At 37.1% G+C, this 21,467-nt stretch overlaps 1 protein-coding gene across 3 annotated transcripts; it reads right to left on the minus strand.

Moving 5' to 3' along the window:
* Window positions 1-231: 231 nt before the first annotated feature.
* Window positions 232-21,016, minus strand: LOC102221099 (phosphatidate phosphatase LPIN1-like). Of its 3 annotated transcripts, XM_023332239.1 has the most exons (24): window positions 20,821-21,016; window positions 17,056-17,256; window positions 16,057-16,152; window positions 12,581-12,677; window positions 12,283-12,499; window positions 11,390-11,464; window positions 11,115-11,207; window positions 10,819-10,927; window positions 9,804-10,041; window positions 9,119-9,265; window positions 8,932-9,025; window positions 8,442-8,638; window positions 8,151-8,244; window positions 7,720-7,789; window positions 7,053-7,139; window positions 6,727-6,819; window positions 6,545-6,606; window positions 6,310-6,451; window positions 5,474-5,622; window positions 5,235-5,321; window positions 3,503-3,655; window positions 2,898-3,012; window positions 2,595-2,698; window positions 232-2,473 (listed from the first exon to the last, which is right to left on the minus strand). In XM_023332239.1, the coding sequence occupies exons 2-24, from the start codon at window positions 17,245-17,247 to the stop codon at window positions 2,302-2,304; spliced, it is 2,883 nt and encodes a 960-aa protein (XP_023188007.1). In that variant the 5' UTR covers window positions 17,248-17,256; window positions 20,821-21,016; the 3' UTR covers window positions 232-2,301. The 3 variants fall into 3 exon arrangements, with proteins under 3 accessions (XP_023188007.1, XP_014328579.1, XP_023188008.1); XM_014473093.2 differs by lacking the exon at window positions 11,115-11,207; XM_023332240.1 differs by lacking the exon at window positions 7,053-7,139 and having other exon boundaries at window positions 20,821-21,015.
* Window positions 21,017-21,467: the final 451 nt, after the last annotated feature.

Raw genomic sequence — 21,467 nt, forward strand, 5'->3', positions numbered from 1 at the left:
GGATAGTACTGATTTAGAAGAATGTGCTGTTTCCAGGCATGAACCAGATGTTTCTTTTTCTCTTAAGTCTACATAATGCATTTGCAGAAACATCATACTTTGCTTCTTAGCGCTGATTAATGCAGATTTGAGTTATATGAATCCAGGAAAAGTGAGGAATCCTCTGTTAAGAAGGTAAAAAGAAACAAAGCATATTCATGCTTAAATAAATCACACAAATTGGAACTATAGTTTTCTGAAAATTGTTTATTCTACATTTTAGACTGGATTGCAAAGAACAGTTTTCACGAAACACTGAGTAAAACTGCTGTTTCCTTTAAAAACTGCAATCTTTACATGTGATCAAGTTAACTGGGAATAAAGAGAGACCGAAAAGGTGTTTTAAGTATATTTAAATAATCTTTCACAGAAAGAATTAAAACATGACAATTACAGAATAATTTGAGAAGACGTTGTAATCACTGATTTAATTAAGTTTTTCCACTTCCTAAACGTAAAGCAGATCTCTAAAATGTGATTATTATTTGATCTTTAACAATCCAACAGCTCATACAACATATGAGCTGTTGATACTTAATATCTCATTTAACTTAAAGGGTAAATTCCTGATTAATACAGCGCCAGACCTAAAGCAGCTCATACAATTACTAAACTACAACACAACATAATCATGATCAGCTGGGAGGCCCATTGGATCCTTTCTAGTCTTTTACTAAACAATAGTAATAAATGTAAAAGCAAAAAAAATATATACTGTGATTCTTTTTATAAAGTTGATTTATAAAGGAAGGTAAAAGAAATATGCTGGGACATTTCAGTCAACCAAATGTATAACTAGAGGCCAGAGGAACTAATTGGAAATGTCAAAACATTTGTTAAAACACTGCAGCTTTACTCAAAAATGGCTTCAACATTGTACTAAATAGCTGCTTTTGAATGAGAACCAGTTAAAAGACAAACATACAATAAAAGGAAAAATGCTGCATGGTGCACAACATCTCAAAATCTTTTTTAACTTTGTCTACCAAACAACATTTACATTATTTACAGTGGTTTTCTCCCCGTTAGAGCTACACACGAAGCAAGGCTTCTGCATCACATAAATACAAAATAAAGAACGGAAAAGAAATGTTGACACAAAAATATACACAGTTTTTTGTTTTTACAATAACAGGATGGGTAAGCGTCATACATGGTTTTACTCATCTGCCTATGTACAGAGCATTACAAAACTCTGCATTTACTCAGTCCTACATAAACATAAAAAATTGCATTGATCAACATTAGTTATTAGAATATTGTGTAATTTATATATTACATTCTCACAAGTTACCACGTTGCACAACATTGTTTGCATTGTCCTGCATTTATCTTGAACACAATAACAGAAAACTAGACAAATTTGTCATAGTAGCACGGTCAAAATACCACAAATATTTTGTCGCACTTGCAGAGGAATTTGTTGTCATAGAAAACAATACCTGGGTTCTTTTTTTTTTTTTTTTTTTTTTTTTGCATAACGTGGATGGCTGTCATGTAATGCTGTGTTTAAGAGATCTAGAAGATTCACATGTGCATGAGATCATACTAAACTGCATTTTGTGTCTGCATAACATTTGGTGGTAAGTTGCCAGTGTTGAGTAGAAATATCAAAATTCTTTCCTGAAGAAGACATAGAAATAGATACTGCATAAAAACCTAAAGTTACGTATTACATTATAAATAGGAAATGTAGTTTTATTATTCAGCTGTATTGGTTGTTGCTGTTAGTCTAAATGAAAAGGTCTGTGGGGCTGAAAAAAAGAGCAGGGAAACATTTTCCTGCAGTGTGGTGTATGTGTGGGATGGTACACTTTTACATATGTGCTTTAAACCATGTGTTAATTTTACTTTATGAGGAAATCTCAACCTTTTGTTGAAATGTATCAGGTTCATTTTTCTGTCTTTTTTTCCCAAAACTTTCCTTTTCCACAATTATTTTTCCTGAAAATGAGTCCCTCTTCCGTTAATTATTATTTCCACTTTGTACTTATTTAGTTATTCTGTTTACATGGTTATACATACATTCATTTATTTTACACGAGAAGTCACAATTACCTATTTAAAGGTAACCTTTTAGCGGAGGACCTGTTTTCATCGTCCATTTTTAGAGACACATCCTCAGGCCGGTTTCCATCTCAGTTTTTGGTAGCATAATGTTCACCTCTGAGCTCAGATGTGAACCTGTGATACTGTCATCATGAACAGGACAAGCCAAAGCTGCAGTCTTGAAGATTCTTTATCCAATGTTTTTTTTCTTCTTCAGTTTGCCTCAATAGGCTGGGATTCATCCTCCTCATGACTACTACTATCAGGCAACTGTTTCCTCCAGTCAGTGTTTTGATCAAAACTGTCAGAGGAGGGGATGTCTGCTTCCTCATTTTGAAGCAGGACTGGGAACACGTGGTCGACCATCTCACACAGGCGTCCAAATCTTAAAGAAACAAAGACGTAGCCATAAAAACAAGATTTCTTTTTAAAGCTTAAAACTGTAAGAGTGCTTTCAGTGAAATCACATGAATGGAAATTAGAAATAAACAGTGGGTATTACTTACGAGGAAATGTTTGTTTTGGCATGCTCCTGTATTAGCTCTCCTTTTGGGTTGACAGTGAAAATCCTGTTCAAAGGAATGCCGACTTCCTTGTACGAATACACATCCTGGAATCAAACATTCACATTCAGCACCAAAACATCTATTCCTTTTGTCAAAATACAAAAACTAACAAAATTTGCTTTCATTGTGCTTGTCTAATATTTTAAAAGTTGAAACTTGACTCAAAGCTGACATCAAGGGGTCTCAGTGTAATCAGAAAATCGTTGTACACAGTTTGTGATAGTGTGTGTTCAGGTTTGTTACCGTGGCTCTGTTCCCAAAGGCGGCATAAAAAGGTTCAGTGTTCGGGTAGAAAAGATGCTTGATGTCCGTCAGACACTCAATCTTGAACAATTCTGGTTTCTTTTCAATAATCTCCCTGAAAACACAGAGTTTTGATGGAATATTGTATTTCAAATACTTTCCCGATACTGTCTAGCCTTACTATAAACTGTACATATTCAATAAATTACATGTTACATTCTGATGGACTGGGTTACCTTTAAAAGACAACAATTATTAGGCAGGTATTAAACATGCTTTTCATAAAGACTACGTTACTGTATATTTTTTATTGGTCTGATGTAATATTCTAATCTTAAATGTTGCGTTTTCATTACCTGTAAGCGGAAAATCATCATAATTAACAGCAATGAAGGCTTGAACACACCACTCTGTGTAATTATTCTAGGCAAGGCAAGTTTATTTGTAGAGCACATTTTAGCAACATGCTAATTCAAAGTGCTGCGCATGATGAAAATAGTGTATTGTGTTTCAGGGGATTGAGCCACTGAATAATAACAATATATATTAAATATGACTGAACATTTTGCTGATTACTTAAGTCTAATCATGTGTGTGTAACTGACCTGTGAAAGGCAGAGAAGAGGCTGCTGGGGCTGAGCAGAACCGGGCCCAGAGGCAGCATGGTTCCTCTTTCATTAACCCAGTGCAGGTAGCCCCTCGTCATCCCAGCCATGCCAATCGCTCTAGCTGAGCAATACATAAATTTATACCCGTTTCTGTGACAGAAAAAGATGTTTCAGTTACAAAACACAGTATTAAGTAAAAAACAACAACAACAAAAAACTCTTTATATAAAAATATTAAACGGGAGGTATTTTATATATACCAGCACATAGTGGCACTTTATAGCACAATCAAGTAACTATGTTATCTATAGTTGTTATAAAATTGCTGCGTATATCAAAAATATCTTAAAAGAAATTTTACTTTGCATCATTGTGATGCCTTGAAATTTGCCTCCTTCTCCTTAAGAAACTCCCTTTCCAAGCATGTCATCACAACTGTGCTTCTCCATCATGCCGTTTACAAGCATTCTTAGGAGTTTTGGATTGAGAAATAGTTGATATAAGTTCAGTAGAGTTGCTCTTCCACCAGGTGTTTGCTAAGTGCTGTTGCCACTAGTCTGAAGGAGCTGAGCAAGTTAGATTCAAGGACTTCTCAAACATGCAGGAATGCGTCAAAACAACTGCAGGTGTGTGTTTGTTGAGGGAGTAATATTATTACATGGATTAAAACTCAAAAAAGACAATTTTACATAATACTCCACCTTAAACAAAGTGTTTACATTTCAGGTCTAGTGTTTCTTTTTACTATATACTTAAAAATCTATGGTGAACAAACAAAAATCTTAATCACTGATTATTCCCATCTTTGAAATTTCCCATATTAAAGATCAGAGATGGAATGAAGTAATTGTTTTGCAAGACACAAGTACACCTGAAGTTTTTCTATCTATGTCATGAGCCAAGACCCAAGTAAACACATTAGAGTCCCAAATTGGTTCCAAAGTAAAGACATGCAAGTCCTAACTTGAGTCTAAACTTTTATTTTCAAGTCTTAGATAAGTGATTTACTAAATATGCCACCGAATCACAGAGTAATAATTAGCAAGTTTGAGATTTTTCAATTATTTTTAAAGATGTTTTTGTTTGCCAGTTCAAGCAGTAAGTGAACCGGAACTTAAAAATTAAGAACAAAAAAAATTGGGAGACGTATTTATGACAATAATAATGAAAAAAATTATTTCTATGCAAAATAAAGATTATCTCCCAGTTAATCACTTGCCATCTGTTTTTACAATATTGAGTATCAGATCATTAGAACAGCAAGTAGAATTATTTAAACAAGTAAACTTTCTGATCAAGTTCATTAGACATGATTATTGCTGCTGAATGGACTGACTTTGGTTCAGGCTCACAGTGCAGTGACATGCAGTGAAGTTAACAACATGGCAAATGAAGCGTGCTAGTGGCAGGAACAGGAGGAGGAAATATTGGCAGATGACCAGAGAGGCACTGCAGCAGGATTGTGTGCCAGGCGTTCCATTGTAGCACACCAGGTGCAATTCCATGTAACAGTTTGTGTTTGGCATTCAGTATTTTCTAGTGAAATGGCTCATGTCCAAGCTGAAGTCATAACCAACGGTTATAGAGGTTTGAGTCAAGTTCAAAGTCCTTTTTGAGTTCATCAAGTCGAACATCATTACATTTGTGACTGAAGTCTCATTCAATTCCAAGTCACATGACTTAAGCGCACACCTAACGGCAAAACGGACAATTGTTAGGCAAGACTCACAGGCTGACTCTGTGGTAGAGCCGTGCAATACCCTGGTGGGTCCAGTCTTTACCCAGAGTGGGAAGGATGTGGCCAAGAGTGTCAGACCTGAAGCACATTGTGACAGACACAACAGTGATTAAACTCAAACTTTGCACACCAAACTAATCTCAACAGAGAAAAAACTCATGGAAAACCTGCCATCTACTGGTAATAAGCTGGAAATGACTATTGATGGCAGATAATCTGCTGTGTCTTACCTGGTGATGGTTCCATCTATATCTGAGATGATAATCTTGTGATCCCAGCTCCAAAGATAGATTGTGCCATGACAGCGGCACGTGCCTTGATACTGAGTGGTTACGCTAAACACCACTTCATTGGGCCCTTCCTTTAGCTGCAGGCTAACCTATAAAAACAAATGCACCACAATTCAGGAAGTTATGCAAAGCACAGGATAAAGAGTTGTAAATGGATTTCTAGAAATAATTTATTTAGTGTTATGTCCTCTGCATAGGGATCCCAAACATTTAGCACAATCGAGGTCCTAAACTTGGAGCTCCAGAGATGGATATTTGCAGGGGGCCTTCAGGACTGACTGTACAACTTTGGCCAATAATTATTTTAAAACAAGCAGCGTTTTAAATAGCGGCTCAATTTTGAAGTCTTTCCACTAGCAAATCACACTGATGCAGGAAAAATATTTTCTTCAGAAGGTCGTAAACTGCATGGTTTTACTTAAAATTTACTTTAAATATTTAACCTGCAGTTCATTGCTTTTTGGTAAAATTGTATTATTCTCTTTGTTATAAAACCTTATATATATATATAAATTTAATCTCATAACTTCAGGAACAAAAATGGTCATATGGGTTATAAAGACTGCTGAACCCTGAACTTGGTTTGTCTGACTATACAGCAAAATTACTGTACACAGAATTACTGTGTTCAAAGTAAACATTTTAGCACTGAATGTTAAAAACTTCTGTTTCACTTGTGCTAAAGCATTGGCCTGATATGCTCTTAGCCATACAGCTTTATAGCATTAGCATTGATTAGCAATGATTAAAGTCAGATGTAGGAATAAATACTGTACCAGCTGGTCTGAAGTAAGCCGTAGAGTCTTCTTATAACACACACCGGCGGCGGAGTTTAAAACAGGCTCCGGCTGAAAGGATTCTGACATCTGATTGCATGATGTGTGGTCCTCATCGCTTGAAGAGGAGTCATCTTTCAAACTAGGATATTCAAGGCACTGAGTTGGTAAAACAGGAAAACTGATTTTAACGTGAGAGAAAAAAGTGATGATGTCATTAGATGGGAAAAATCACCCGTTCTCTGAGGTCAAAGTAAGCGAGCCATCTTCTCTGTCTCCCATTTCTGCAGCTGTTTCCTGAAGGGCAAAGAGATCAGACCTAATTCAGTAAGCTGAAATATTATATCCTCTGATCCTGTTGACATTATTTCCCCAAAACTAATTAGAAAAGAATAATGTGTCTGTCTGCAGACTGACCGACTTAGAGTCACTGTTCCTCCGTCTCCATGAAAACCACCAGCGTCCTCCTTTCTTAGGCATCTTTTCCTTCATGATATTCTCCACTGAGGCCTGAGGAAAATGATGCCATACAACTCAAAAATGACTGGAAATGTAACTCAGAACTAACAAGCATAGGAATGGCAGCAAGAAAAGAAAGAAAGAAATAGGAAAGAGATAACTTATCCCCAACTATTCCGCACTAACACACAGCCATGCAAGGAGAAAAGAAAAGTTCGGAAAACAGAATCAGACAAGAAAAGACATGCTCTGATCAACAGCCAGGAAACAGCAGAAATTCGTACAGGCTCTGAAGTGGTGGAGCCAAACAGACCGGGGAAGCAGTATGAGAAGAGGCCAAAAACAGAAAAAACATAACTCAGACACCAGCACTTGGTGAACACAAATGCCAATTTGATGGAAAGTGAATAAATTGTGTAAATGAAGAGGAAAAAAGAAGGAGCATAAAGACATGGCGTTATTTCAGTGCTAGGACAACAGATTTAAAGCAATATTATACTGCTGTATACAGATTACTGATGTGACCTTCTAATAATAGTTCAAAGCACTTGGGGTAATGCCAGATATTTAAAACCAAATGATTCACATCAACTACCTAGAACTGATGTCACTAGAGATGAAATCACTGTATATGAGAGCCAGAAATGACTGCAAGGCATGCGTTAAATTTTAGTTTTTATACTGATAATATCCGAAGCAAAAGCAAAAAGTTTTATATTCAGAGGCAAAATGTTGGGCGTACACAGGGGACATGTAATGCAGAGGGTTGCAACACAATTTGTACAAAATGACCCAAACTAGCAAAATAACTAACTGATGCTATGACAGAAGCAAACATACTTTATACCACTGAGACTACATCTTAATAAAATTATATGTAATACTTTCCTTAGCATTTACAATGCTAAATAAATGGGGTATCTTGTTTTTCTAACCTTGTGTTGCTCTTACCTGTGGCAGGGGTTTCTGGTAGACCTGCATAGCCAGCATAACAGGAGCAGCCGTGGTCCAGTTGTAGTACCTATAACACACCACAGAGGGCGATAAAGAGCATTTCAAAAATCTTACTTAGTTTAGGTAAAAAAAAAAATATGCTCAGGATATTAAATAATTGGGTTATAACTTCTGAAAATCCCAATTCACAGTTAAGAGTTACACTTGGTATTCAAAATACATTACTATTTTTTTTAATTACTAGCTATGGATATTTATTTAAAGACGTCAGAAATATTAACACACTTTTGAAAAATAGTGCCTCCCAGATATGATGGCTGACTATTTCGACATCTTTATTCATGTTTACCCAAAAGAAACATAAAGCCAGTGCTTGTCAAATAAAAACATTTGTAAGTTGAAATACTTGTTGAAAGAACAATGCATACTTGTTTCCAACTTTGACCACCAGGTTAGGATCATCTATAATAGACGGGTTCTCTGAGAACTGCTGGTAAGAAACTGCTCTATCCAGGAATTGCTCTGTGGTTTTAAAAACACACACAATATAGGAAGAGGATAAACTGATGAACAGAAACAGGGTTAAGACAAAGTAATTAACACGAGAATTTTTTTCTGCAAAAAGCATACAGAATATTCTCAACTTCAGTTGAACATTTCTAAATGTCACCTTATGTTTTGAAAGAAACGTGATGAACAGACAATGTTAATTTTTCTACCTTTCGTGATCTCCTTGTTGTCTGACAGTCCTCCGCACAAAGAGATGGCAACATGAGGCAGGTCGGCTATCTGGTCCAACAAACTGTCCACTCCGCTGTCCACGCCGCTGCTGCCCACTGACTGAGGAGACTGGTTGGTGCTCCTCACGTGCATCATAATCTCTGTGTCCCCCCTTATAGAGCTGCCTCCTCCATCACTGACGAGAAAGACACATGCAGTCTCAGCAGTTATTCTAAATGATTTTTCTGTAAAACTATTGTTAAGTTGATTATAGTATTCTCATCATACTACTATATAGTCTACAAGATTGAGAGTAAAAAAATGGAATTCACAACAATAATTTCTTAGCAAAATGTGTTAATAATGCAAACATGTAGAAATGTGAAGTCCTATTGCTAAAAAATTATACTTAAGTTTACCGAACACTGAAACAAGAGAGTCAAAAATGAAATAGGTTGGATATTGGATCAGCACCTGAAGAAAATTTACCTTTTTGGGAAGTAGAGTGCAGCAACTTCAGGCTCCAGGTCCGTAATGTCATCCAGATAAACACCATCAGCCCCCAGATGCTGGCTTCTTTTTTCTAAAAAAGACAAGATTTTGTTTTTTTTATTTATAGCACCCATAAAAATATGGTATTTGAATTGTTAATGGCAGTGCAAAAGGCAGCCACTACCTTTCCTCTTCGATGGCGAATCAGTATTTCTGACAGGACTTTCTCTGTAACTTTCTTCAGTTAGATGACCGGGGAGAGACTTTAGAGACATCGAACAAGCTGTCTCCACCTCCATAGATGACGGGCCAACATTCTCAGCCTCTTTGACTACATGGGAAAAACAGCAGACACCAACTGAAGGATGAAAACAAGCAAATGAAACTATATTTACCAAAAACCTACATAACTATGACTACTAATACCATCGCAGGCCAATGACAGAAACTTTCTAAAAGTTAGCACTGAGGTTTTTGATCCAACATTTTTTTCCCCAAACTAGCATTTTACAATCACAACCCCATAAAGATGAGAACAACAAGCCGCAAATTTTCAAACACACCAGAATGAATGACTAATTATGTACATATATATGTAAACAAATTCTAATTTTACTCTTGGCATCCAATGGACATACTACATAACGAGGTATAAGACAGCCACTAGAGGTCAGTAAAGTTTAAATTGAGTTTACACCTAAATAATAAAATAAAAGCATATATATTTCACTTTTGAAATGTTTTACATGGCACCATTTGACTGCTTCAATTCAAAGAAGTCAGATGTAACCAAAACATTACAATCATTTCAAAGGTTTAATCACTGACATAATTATTTTTGTCCCATTGAATACCAACTTTTTGTTTACCATTTTCTTCTCCAGAGTTCTGCTCAGATGTAATCTGTAACTTCAGCCATGGCTCACAGCTGTTTCCTTCTATGTCCATTGTCCCGTCAGCAGCAGTGGTCTGGGCCGACTCTAAGCCACAGGGACCCTCCGGGGCTGACCCCGTGTCCGTGATGGCTCTGAAGTGGCTGCTTGCAGTCAGTGGGATGGAGACGGCTGCAGCTGAGTCCTGCTTCTGGTGAGAAGCAAGGAAGGATGGCTGGAAGGAAAGAAGAAAAGAAGATTTTTCACTCTGGAGTTTGTGGTGGTGGGGGGGGGGGTTGTTCCCAGTTTCATTTTACTGCATGCTCTCTAAAGCCCAAACTTGTAAGTGCAATCAGTGTAGAGACAAACTGTTCCTACTGAGTAGCTGTAACTTTCTTATTGCTGATTATCTGATAATCCCTATTTGTATCTATTTAAAACTGAATTTGTTTGTAGAAATACTCAAGAAAGCTGTTCAGAGTTAAAGCTTGAGTTTAAATAAAGCAAGTAAGCAAAAATATATAGTTCTGCTCACTGGTTCCTGGAATTTTAGTGCTATGAATACACCACTGATGCTGTAGATATGCGGTTTAAGATTATTCACATCCTTGGCTGATTTAGACTTAAAATGATTTCTATTCAAGCAGGACATTTGATTTTGACAGGAAATAAGACAATATCTCTGAAAAACAATACAACAATGTAAAGGGAGTGTAAAAACAATTATTCAAAATGGCATTCTGAACTTAATTCATATTTTTTTAAATTAAATATATATATATATATATATATATATATATATATATATATATATATATATATATATATATGTATATTTCATGATGAGCTCCAAATGTTTAATCTAACCTTTTGCTTCCTCCACAGATACACTTTAAAACTGTATTATTGGATGTCAATAAAGTAACTAAAACTTTTAAAGTCTAAATCTGACATGGTATATTTTTTTCTGTGAATATAGATAAATTAAAAAAACATATCGGGGTGTGTATACCTGTGCAGCCTGTGGCAGCTCCCCCCAGGTCCACAGCATTTCAGGATTCGTCTGATTGGTCAGTTCTGAGTCACTCTTCGGTGTTGATGATGCCGAGTCATCTGGACTGCTGTAGAAGTACATTTCACAAGACACAAAATTAAGACCAAGCATAATATACTGCTGTATATTATGTATATTAAGGAAACAGCATATTCTTCAAATCTGTACAAAAGCTGATTTATTGTGTCAATTTCAATATTTTCATTTCTTAATTGAATGCTCTATTCAGTAAGTGAAAAACTCGAAGAAGATACCCCGCAAGGGAAGAACAGCGAGACGTGCTCTGAGGACAAGAGATGGACAGACCAAAGGATGGATGGATGGAGAGAGTCTTCTTAATCACATTACTTCATTAGGGGGGATGTAAAACACACAAAAAAATGAAAAAGGAAATGAGAATCAGAAAAGCTAAAGCAAACTGAGGCTAAACATAAATGCTGTCAACAAAGAAAAACTGCTGGAACGAAGCATAAAAGGGTGGGACATACATAAAATGTGGATGCCTGGGAGATTTGTGTCAAAGTGATACCTCTGTGATTCAGTCCACTCGGTCATGTGGTATGAATTGCTGTTGGTTGTAGGATCCAGATCATTGTAAGCTGGTCTGATCACAAACACACACACACACACACACGCACACACACCCATGCAGGAATTAGTGCCCAAACTGATTTGTTCCACAAATGTTTCAAGAGATCCAGAGCTATCATCACTACAAGTAATATTATTGTGTTTTTACTCAGAAAATCAAACTGGTCTTGTTTAACTGAATCCATGCATTTAAAAACTGCAATGAGTGACTTTAAGTCAGAGGAGAAGTAAACCATTAATACACATTCCTTCATGTCTTTAAGGGATTTGGGAATTTTCCCAACTCACAGTTGTGGTTGGACTTTCTAAAAATGGCCTCAGATCATTACAGTAAGGGCGGCCAGTGACCACAATGTAAAAGAGACGGAGAATATCGTGAGAGCAGGACTAATCCTTGGAGTGAATTCAATAAATTCAGATGCTTCAAAAAAATGTCTAAAGTAAACACTGGCAGGTGCAGGCTTGAAGTCTTACAAGTTAAGTCTATAATTACTCTTAAATGACTTGTTCTGTAGAAATGATGACAGCAGGCGGCAACAACAAAAGGTATTATTCTTTACAGATTTAATGACTACTTCTTTATATAAAAGATATGAAAGCTAAAACTGTTCAAGGGAATTTTCTTTAGATCAGTGTTAAAAAACATGTTGAAAATTTTAATCCTTCTTTTCTTGATCTTAAAGGGCGTTTTGTACGAGCACATTTCAAAATCTTTAAAGCAAAGTGAAAACTGCTGGTTTAATGGGAATTTGTGTCTGAACCAAGAGAGCATAACTGATCGACAGCGATCTCGTGATTAGACATGGCTGGACTCCATGTCCCCACACACACCTGCTGCTGTCCCCGTCTTTCTCCTCATCCGAACTCAGATCAATAGTAAACATGTCTTCATCCTCTGAGAACTCCTCCCCGCTGTCCTCTCTTCTCCCCCCTGCTCCCCCTCCTCCTTCTGGCCTTGCCTTCCTCCTCCTCCTCCTCCTTTTCTTCGATGTCGCTCCATCTTGCGGCCCCAGGCTCTGGACAGGAAGTGTGCTGCAGGGGGTGTTGTCTGTGTGATAAAAGAGAGCAGCATAAATATTTTCTTTTCTCAAAATGACAAATTCCACCATTTATTTTTAGCCAAGCGTACCATGATGGTGAGAAGCACCCCTGCCCAGTTCGGTCTGCATTAACTCCTCCCCCACTGTCATGATGGGTGAAGTTGCAAGGTAGGCTGGTACCACTTCCTGTTGACAGGAGGCATGCCTTTATCATTTGAGGTCTTCGATTCGATAGCTAACAGAGACTGATGAGGTGTTAAAACTGTACAATGAATGGGCAGCAATATAAGTGAAACTGCAAATGTTTGAAATTGTTCTGGAACTCTATTTTATAGCCAATGTGATTTTTGTCATATGGTGAAAGAACCGGAGATGGGCAGAAGCTTTCACCCATTGATGAGACAGAGACGTTTTTTCACCACCGGATTTGACATAATCCGGCGAGATTTAGCGTTTGAGCCAAGATTAGCTAAATCATGGTGGTAGTGGTGATGGGGGGGGGTTAGATAAATAGGGAACACGAAGTGCAGACTGTCACATGCTTGGCTGCACACATGCCGTAGTGCAGACTAACTCATTTAGTTGGGAAAGGAAAAGAAGCAATAGTGCTCTGAATGCACACAATGCAAGGATAAAACACATCTGGACTGACATCTGTCCTTCCTGGGAGCATCCAGTCCAGATCCAGTTTGAATTCAGACTTTTTATTCACTTCTAATTTTCCGTCCTCAAAGCTTTACTACCTTTCTTCCAAAGGCAGCTGAAATTTTACTAACAAGAAACTTGATTTAAATGAAGCTAAATAATAGTGATAGTTTAAGCTAATTAAATAGGTTTTTCATATAAGTCAATGACATATAATATAAATACTTAAGAAAATGACTATGAACATAGAGAGATACATTCAATTATGTTTTTTTTTTGTTTGTTTTCACTTTGCACTACAGGAATGTAGCAGTGTTTCACAAGAGGAACCTACATTATTTGTAAATGCATAAGTCCTGACAAGTCCTGAAGTTTAACTTTACACCCTGGGGAGTAGATAAAGGGAGAGAGAGAGAAGGTAGGAGTGAAAAAGACGTCTGGGGTTGATTCCACATAGTTATTTAAAAAAAAAAAGTTTTTTCCTTCAACATGTGAAACTTTAGATTTGAACTGGGGGAAAGGGCAGAACAAAGACACATAAAATATGTAAATTTAAAAAGTTCCTCAAGCTGTCCCCTAAGGTCCTCCTAAACCTGTTCAACTAACAGAAAGCTATGATCCGCTTTTAGATTACGTACAGTACATCTGTCTGATCCTCTGTCCCCCTGTCTGTCCTGTCTGCACAGATCAGTGACCAGCGAATTTCTGTGTGTGTGAACACACAAGGCACAGAGAGTGAATTGGTCAGAACTATAAATAGGTCTCTGGCAGTTTTCCACTCTGGAATGGGAGGGCTGAGTGAAGGAGAGGATTTAAAGCTACATCCAATCAGAATAGTATAGTTTATTTACAGAGAAGTTCAAACTCACTTCCTATATACACCTATGTACAGAAAACTTACGTTTTAGAAGAGTTTAGTCACTCTGAATGTGAATGAGATCGGCATTTGCTGCACATCCCCTCTAATAGTTGCCTATTCCAAATCATTCTGCATTCAGGAAAGCAGACAACTCTTCTCATGGTGCCACTAATGTAATTGTGACTGCTCACATTTGTTTATCCCATTAGTAGAGTTGGGCTGGCTTTTTTCTTTCCTCCAGAAAAGCTGTAGCCACTCCTCTTCACTGCCCCTCTGCCAAACGCCACCTCCAGTGCTCCTCTCAAATCTCTAGGGCTTCTTGTCTTTTACTCAAAACTTATTTCAAAGTAAACACAAGTGCCTCCAGCTTAGTCTATTTCCTGTTAAGCCAGAATTACAGCCGCAAATACCTCCATGTAACAGGATTCCCTTGTGATAGTGTGCCTAAAATGTTTTTAAGCTAGAGTATTTCTTCTGTTGTGTTATTCCACATAACTGAAAGCGAAGTGGATAAGTGCCAACGTGTTCTCAGTGGAATCTGTTTTGGGGTTTTTTTCGCAATAAGCCCTGCTTACATTTCCAGACACATTCTCTCTTTATCAAAGGCAGACCCGGGTCTGTGTGGAACCGGGCCCTATGCAACGTTTACGTTTGGACACCACTGTCCAAAAGACAAAATTTTACTAATTGCCAGGGCATCAATTTGTTTAATTATATGCGCATCGTGTATTTAGGAAATATTTTAAAGTTAACAACTCAGGCAATATTTGTCTATTAATTAAATATTATAAATTACACTTATGATCATATTTTTAGGATATAAATGATGTAAAGAAAAACTGTAGAATTTATTCAAGTCAGCTAAAATCAAAGCATTACACTGTGACACTCCCAATGTAAAACTGCATGTTTACACACAGTACGTGTCAGTTCTTTAAAAATCTAAACAAGTTATATGTTTTGGTGAATCATCAGAATTAGTTAGAAATATAGAATTCTTTTAAATCTAATATTTTGAAGAAAAAAAATAAGCACAAAAGTTTCTTTTTTCACAAAATATGTTCTGTTATTTTTACTGTGTGATAATTCAAAGGCTCTCAGTCGCCCCCTGCTGGCCCGGTGGCCCCAGGCAGTGGCTTTGTTCTCTTATGCATCTGGCCTGCCCTGGTCACAAAGCTGCTGACTAAAGCTTTTGGGTGTGTGATGCTAACATCGCAGTGACTCATCGACTATGTTTTTATTTCAAACACTTATTTTGCTCATTTTATATACATATGTAAAAATAGATGTGTTTGAGGCTGATATAATAATTTTCTTGATATTCATATGGTAAATAAAACTAAAGATAAGACATGTGACATGTATTGAGGAAGCATAAAGATTGATTGTAGCAGGGTGACACCTTAAAACATTTTGGATTGTTTCAAGGGTGTTTTTAGATAAACCAGTTTGACTGAGTTGTTGATTCTTTCTTACTAGTTAGTCATTTTTTCCAGGAAGATAATATCAAAAAAGCCAAAATGACACCAGAAATCTCAAAATATCTGCTCAGTATGCTTGTGGATTTATGTCTCATCTGATATTCAAAAGCACCATCTAAACTAATGAGTAAGCAATATAATATTATTGTTGTCACTTGGGCTAAAGGCCCTTTGGTGTGCTTCTGATACCATATTCAAAACTTTACCATATTTGAGCAAAACAAACCATGCCAAAGATTTCAGAATAATCAAATGAAAAGATGTTAAATAGTTTTTGATAGGATTTCCCTTCTCTGACAGCTTCATGTAGACAACAAAATGCCCAAGGATGCATTTCTGGATCTTCCAGGCTTGTCTAGGCAGGAATGGCAGTTAAAACAACAAGTTGTAGCTACAGATCAAACAGTGAATTGTAAAACCAGCAGGAGTTAAAACTGTAAAAGGTGGCAGGAACTAATCACACTCGTCTGTATGTTATTTCAGGCAGTGAAAACCTACGTCTACAAGTTACGCTATGTTCTGCGCTATAATTGCATGTGTTTATTGAACTGCAGTGATGAATCCGTCAGTCATCACTCACCAGCGTGTCCTCAGTCTCTGTGACGAAGAAAGCCTCTCCATTCTCTCCCAGCTTCATGTGCAAACTAACCGGCTCTCCATTAATCTCTATGTCCACCTATGAGAAACAAAAGTGTTGACCCTTATCAGCCTGTTACCAAACAACAAATTTACTTTGCTCCTATGGAAATCTAAAAATTTTAGCCGAGGTGTGATGCAACCATTATAATGTAATGTTTGCGTTTGTGGCGTACTCCATTTTGGAATAATGGATTGTTTTCAGAAATGTCCAAAGATCTTGTTTTATAACTTAATCCTGCTTTAAACTTTTCTACAACTGTTTTCCTCGCCTGGCTGGTGTCTTTCTTGGCCTTTACTATGTTGTTTTTTCGCCAATGCACAAAAAAACCCCTAAGACTTTCAAAGAATAGTTGGACGTAGAATGAAATTAAAATACTCACTGGCGGATTTTTTAATTTGGTGACTTACACACACAATTGGCACTTGACAGTAATGAATTTTATTTTGGGGGAAGGAGAAAGGTGAGGGATTTAACACAAATGTGTCACCGTCTTTTCAAATTTATATTTTCAAAAAGGGTTATATGTATCATTAATATCCAACTTCACAACTGTGCACTACTTAGTATAGGTCTGTCACATTAAATTTCAATAAAATATATTGAAGTTTATCTTTGTAAAATTAGAATTGAAAATAATAAATAAGTGAAAGTAATCCAGCGGGGAATTTGTTAATGAATCGCTTGATAAATTGGTACTAGAAATGTACCTTTACACAGGAAAAAATGTCAAAGTTGTTTTTACATTTTATACTGCAAATGTTGTGAAAATAAAAGAAATTATAAAATAAACATAAGAATACTGTTGTTTGTCATGTTTGTTTTGTTGGCTTTGTCATTTTTTTTATCCTGTGACATTACTTGTACCTATACACACCACCTCTAACAAGCAGCATACAGAAAACACAACTAGAGGTGAATGTAAAACAGGGAGACTCTTACCACTTTCTCACGGGACCGCAGCACACCCATCTTTCCGAAGCGGACGTGAAACGGGGAGCACTGCAGCGAGCCGTCAGGCTGCTGGACCACAATGACATCAATGCATCCAGACAGCGTTGCAGGGTTGAGCCCCCTGTACAGCTCCTTGACCTGCACAAACACCTGGCCCGCCAGCTGACCCACATAGTTCATGGTCTGTAGCTGGAAATAAAGATATGTATAAATAATCCTTTGATTTTTACTCAGTAGAGTTTATCAATATGCTAATAATCTACGTCTAAGTCAGTTCCTGCCTACAAAAAAACAATGTTTTCCAATCCATTTCTTCATTCTTGGGATGCTGCTTTGTGAGGAGTATGTTTATTCAACTGACTGATGTCTGATGATGCATGAAAATATTGTTTCTAGATGTTCTTGCCTTACAATAAAGATGCTAAAAATGAAATTGTCAAATGGCTTCTTCACGGTCAATCAGGGACAAGATTATTTCTAAGAGACTGTAGATGCCTTATTGTTCTAGAATCTTAAAATCTTTGAAAATTGCTAAAGCTTTGCTGCAGATGCAAGCAAAGACATAAACATGCAATATGCAGTTTTTGGGTTGTTTTTTCTTTAGAAATTAGAGCAACAGAGAGCATTTAAAATTTTTTTTTACTGTGTACAATAAGACATAATAAAACTTGATTGTAGGACATTTTCTTCAACTCAAAGTGTAAATTGCAACATTCCCTTAAAATATTCAGATTTAATAAAAAGAAAAATGTTAGATATTTTTTACTTATCAGTCTAGAACAAAAGAATCTATCACAATGTATCCTGAAATACATAAATAACACCAAACACCCACACAGGAAACAAAGACAAAGCAAAAAAGAGCTGAGTGAAATGTATTATGTATAATGTAACAAAGGGAGAATGGAGAGAGCTGTCATAAGAACAGAGAATATGTGATATCTGTGGTAGGTGTGTGGTAGGTGTGCTGACTCAGATGCTGTTGCATGTACATAAACATCCACAGACAGTCCAGCATGTCTAATGGAACAGATGGGATCATGTTTCTAGTAGACACAAAGAAAGACTTATGATGAAGATGACTTTTTTCAACTAGAATCAAAGTTTGAGGAACTTCTGCTGACTAGCAGACCAACAAGTTACTCATCACAGATTGTTATAATAAGGCAACTGTGATAAAATCCTGGCAAAGAAAAAACAATGAACAGCTGAGTCATGAGTATTGTAAGTTTTCATCAAGTTAAAGTCAAAATGGAAAGAAAGTTAGTTCTAATATTTTACAAAAATACGATGTTTTTGAGGCATGAGATGCTGCACTAGTGTGGAAAAGAAATGCTTTTTTGTTATCTGGATAAACATGTTGATATGTTGGGTATGACTGATCGCTCAACAATTGGGAGTGGATTTGGCACTGATTGTGTAACTGACCGTTTGCCTCACTGTCACTTCCTGGTCCATTTAGTGTCTTTGTCTCTGCAGCAACAACCTGATAATGTGTCCATTCATGTATGCACAGCTTTCACTGTCAACATTGCCCAATAAGTGCACATGCATGTAAACACAATCTTGCACAGCTATTGGAGTGGTGAACTGCCTTTCAGATCCTCATAAGGTTCAACTCTAACTGCAATCAGTTCAAGGCTAACTGAGACTTTAACTACACCACTGACTATACTCCCTTTATTTACTTCCTGTCTTGTTACAAATTGTAGTCCTGACAAAACTAGTATTTGTTTCTGTAGTAATGTGAATAAGCGTTCTGCCTAAAATGACAATTGTTTGTCATTTTAGACAAACAACTGTTCCTGTCTGTCTAAAATGTTTCTGTCAACGCATTTCAGCTTTGGACAAAGAAAATCTGCATAAATACACCACATATTGTCTTAAAGATAATTGAATTTTTTAAGAAAAAAAAAAACTCATTTAGTATCACGTTGAAAAGTAAACACTCCCTTTGTTAAATCATAAACTACGAGTAAAAAAACCCAACATATTTTTAGAAAGAGGTTGGTTAGCTATCCCAAGAGCTATTTTCTGTGTTTTCTGTAGAATCAATAAATCAGGACCCATCTGATCTATTGGCTAAATGATCTCAAAAGCAATTCCCCATACTGTGATCTAAAGAAATACAAGAGCAGCATAACAACAGAGTCATTTCCAGTTTTCTGTTTTAGAAGAGTTGCAATTCCATTTTGAAGTGTTTGTGGCAACAATGTGGCGAGAGATATGATCCACATGGAACAAGTCTAGTTCGTCTTGGTTAAGGGCAACGATCATGATCCAGCAACAGAAAGAGAGACAGGCAAAAATAACATCCATCAGAGAGTTCAAAGGTCAAGAGTTGGAACTGTTGGAAGGTTTTCCTCCTATGACATTAGCATAAAACTAACAGAATTCCAGAAAAAGAGCACCATATGGCACGGAGGTGGCTGTATGATGGTCCAGGCTACTTCCAGACATGGTAAACATGCCTTATTGATGTAACAATAAATTGTCCTCTTGATCACAAATCATCCACTGATGACCTTAAGCTCTAGTGTCCTTGGTTTATACAGTAAAACAATGGTCCAAAGCACAACAGGAAGTTCACCTCTGAATGGCTCTAAAGACAGCTGTGTTTTGGAGTGGCCTAGTTAAAGTCTGGACTTGAATGAGTCCCAGATGACGTGGCAGACTTTTCATATTGGAAAAGTCTCCAATAGCACAAATTAAAACAATTCTCTTGGCCAAATTTTCCCCACAATGAAACACAACAATCAAACCCAGCTATCCCACAAGCTTGATGGTAGTTGTTACCAAAGATGGCACAACTAGTTAGTCAGTTTTGAAGCTGATTACCATTTCACATAGGCTCTGGTTTGTTTGAAAAATCTTGTTTTCTACCTTAAAAAACAAAATAAGCATTTAAAAAGTGCATTATCCATATTCTCTCGTTATCTTGCATGATGCTAACATTTCTTTGATTATCTGAAACATCTAAGTGCAAAATAAAAGCAAAGGGAAAAAACAATCTGTGAGGGGTCAAATTGTTTTTTCAAAGCATTGTCCACAGCCAGACCCTTGGCCACTCTTCCAGGACACCCCTCTTCCACAGCCAATCAAAGTGTCCCTCTGTTATGTAATAGGCAATCACAGGATATGTCTTTATCCTGCAGAATGCTTTAAAAAGATCTTTACAAAAATTTAACATAATTTAAATTCACCTTCACAGCATAGTCACGATAAACCGAGGACGGACTCTTTCTTCTCTAAAGCTTAAGATGAAGTCATACATTTCACCACTATTAACAGTGAGGTGAGAAAGAGGTCACTGAGAAGCTGGACGGATGATGAGCTCCTGAATTGCACCAATTGGTGCTGCAGTCTGACGCTCCAAAATGACTCTGCAAATAGAATAATTATCAATTACTTTCAGCGAGGAATGTAACACTCTTGTTAGGATTTTAATGTTTTAAAACGGTCGTCACACAACACAATTAGCTATGAACCTAAAAGGTGCGCAGAGAGGGGGGAAAAACGCACGTTGCATCTACACGGGGTTGGTGAGTAATGCAGTGTGATGCGTGGCCAGAGTGTCGAAATGTAAATATCAGCGCAAACAAACACACACCGATAGAAGAGATTCTGCAACCTGCAGTCATTTTAGCTGCCTTCAATTCAGCTGAGAAGCTCTGCTCCGAGGAAGCTGCGATGCAGAACAGTGAAATATGTGGGGTGTAAACATCCCACAATAGCCATCCTTTCTCTGCTTACATTATTTATTGACGCAGCTCTGCGCTCCCGGATCTTCCTGCCATTCAATCCTCCCACTCTGTCATCAGCGTTAATGCGCGTCAGTGTCCGGATCAAACATCATCGGTAACGTTCTGCATCATTCAGTTTCCCTGACATCTGATCGTAGATCCTCTCTGTCTGCTGAAGGTTGCTTCTGAAGGCTGAAATATTCCTCCCTCCGCCTCGGAGCGGAGAGCACGGAGGGAGCTGATTGGTGGAGCTGCGGGTGATGTCATATATTATTGTTTATGGAATATTCCCCATTTAGAAACCACTCTGGTAATTTATTGGTTGTTTATTATAATTCAGGACAAGATTAAATCGTATTTTGGTCTGATTAAACACAAATTCTCTGCAGGGATAGTGTTACATGGCTTATGGTTAAATCATTGTATGCAATTGTGTGTAATGTGCAGTGTGTGTAAAGAGGACAAATGCAGAAGTGCATCGCATGATATTTTTACTTTTAATCGGAGGAAAGAGAAACATTTTTTTCTATCACTAAAAAATCTGATATACTGATATCACTATATAGAATATTTATACATTGTTATTGTGATTTTGATACAACACTCAAGCAGATTGTGTAATACATATATTAATTCCCTTATAACTTTTTTCTAAAA

The sequence above is a fragment of the Xiphophorus maculatus genome, chromosome 4 (genome assembly GCF_002775205.1).
Source record: "Xiphophorus maculatus strain JP 163 A chromosome 4, X_maculatus-5.0-male, whole genome shotgun sequence".
In the NCBI taxonomy this organism is placed as follows: Eukaryota; Metazoa; Chordata; class Actinopteri; order Cyprinodontiformes; family Poeciliidae; genus Xiphophorus; species Xiphophorus maculatus.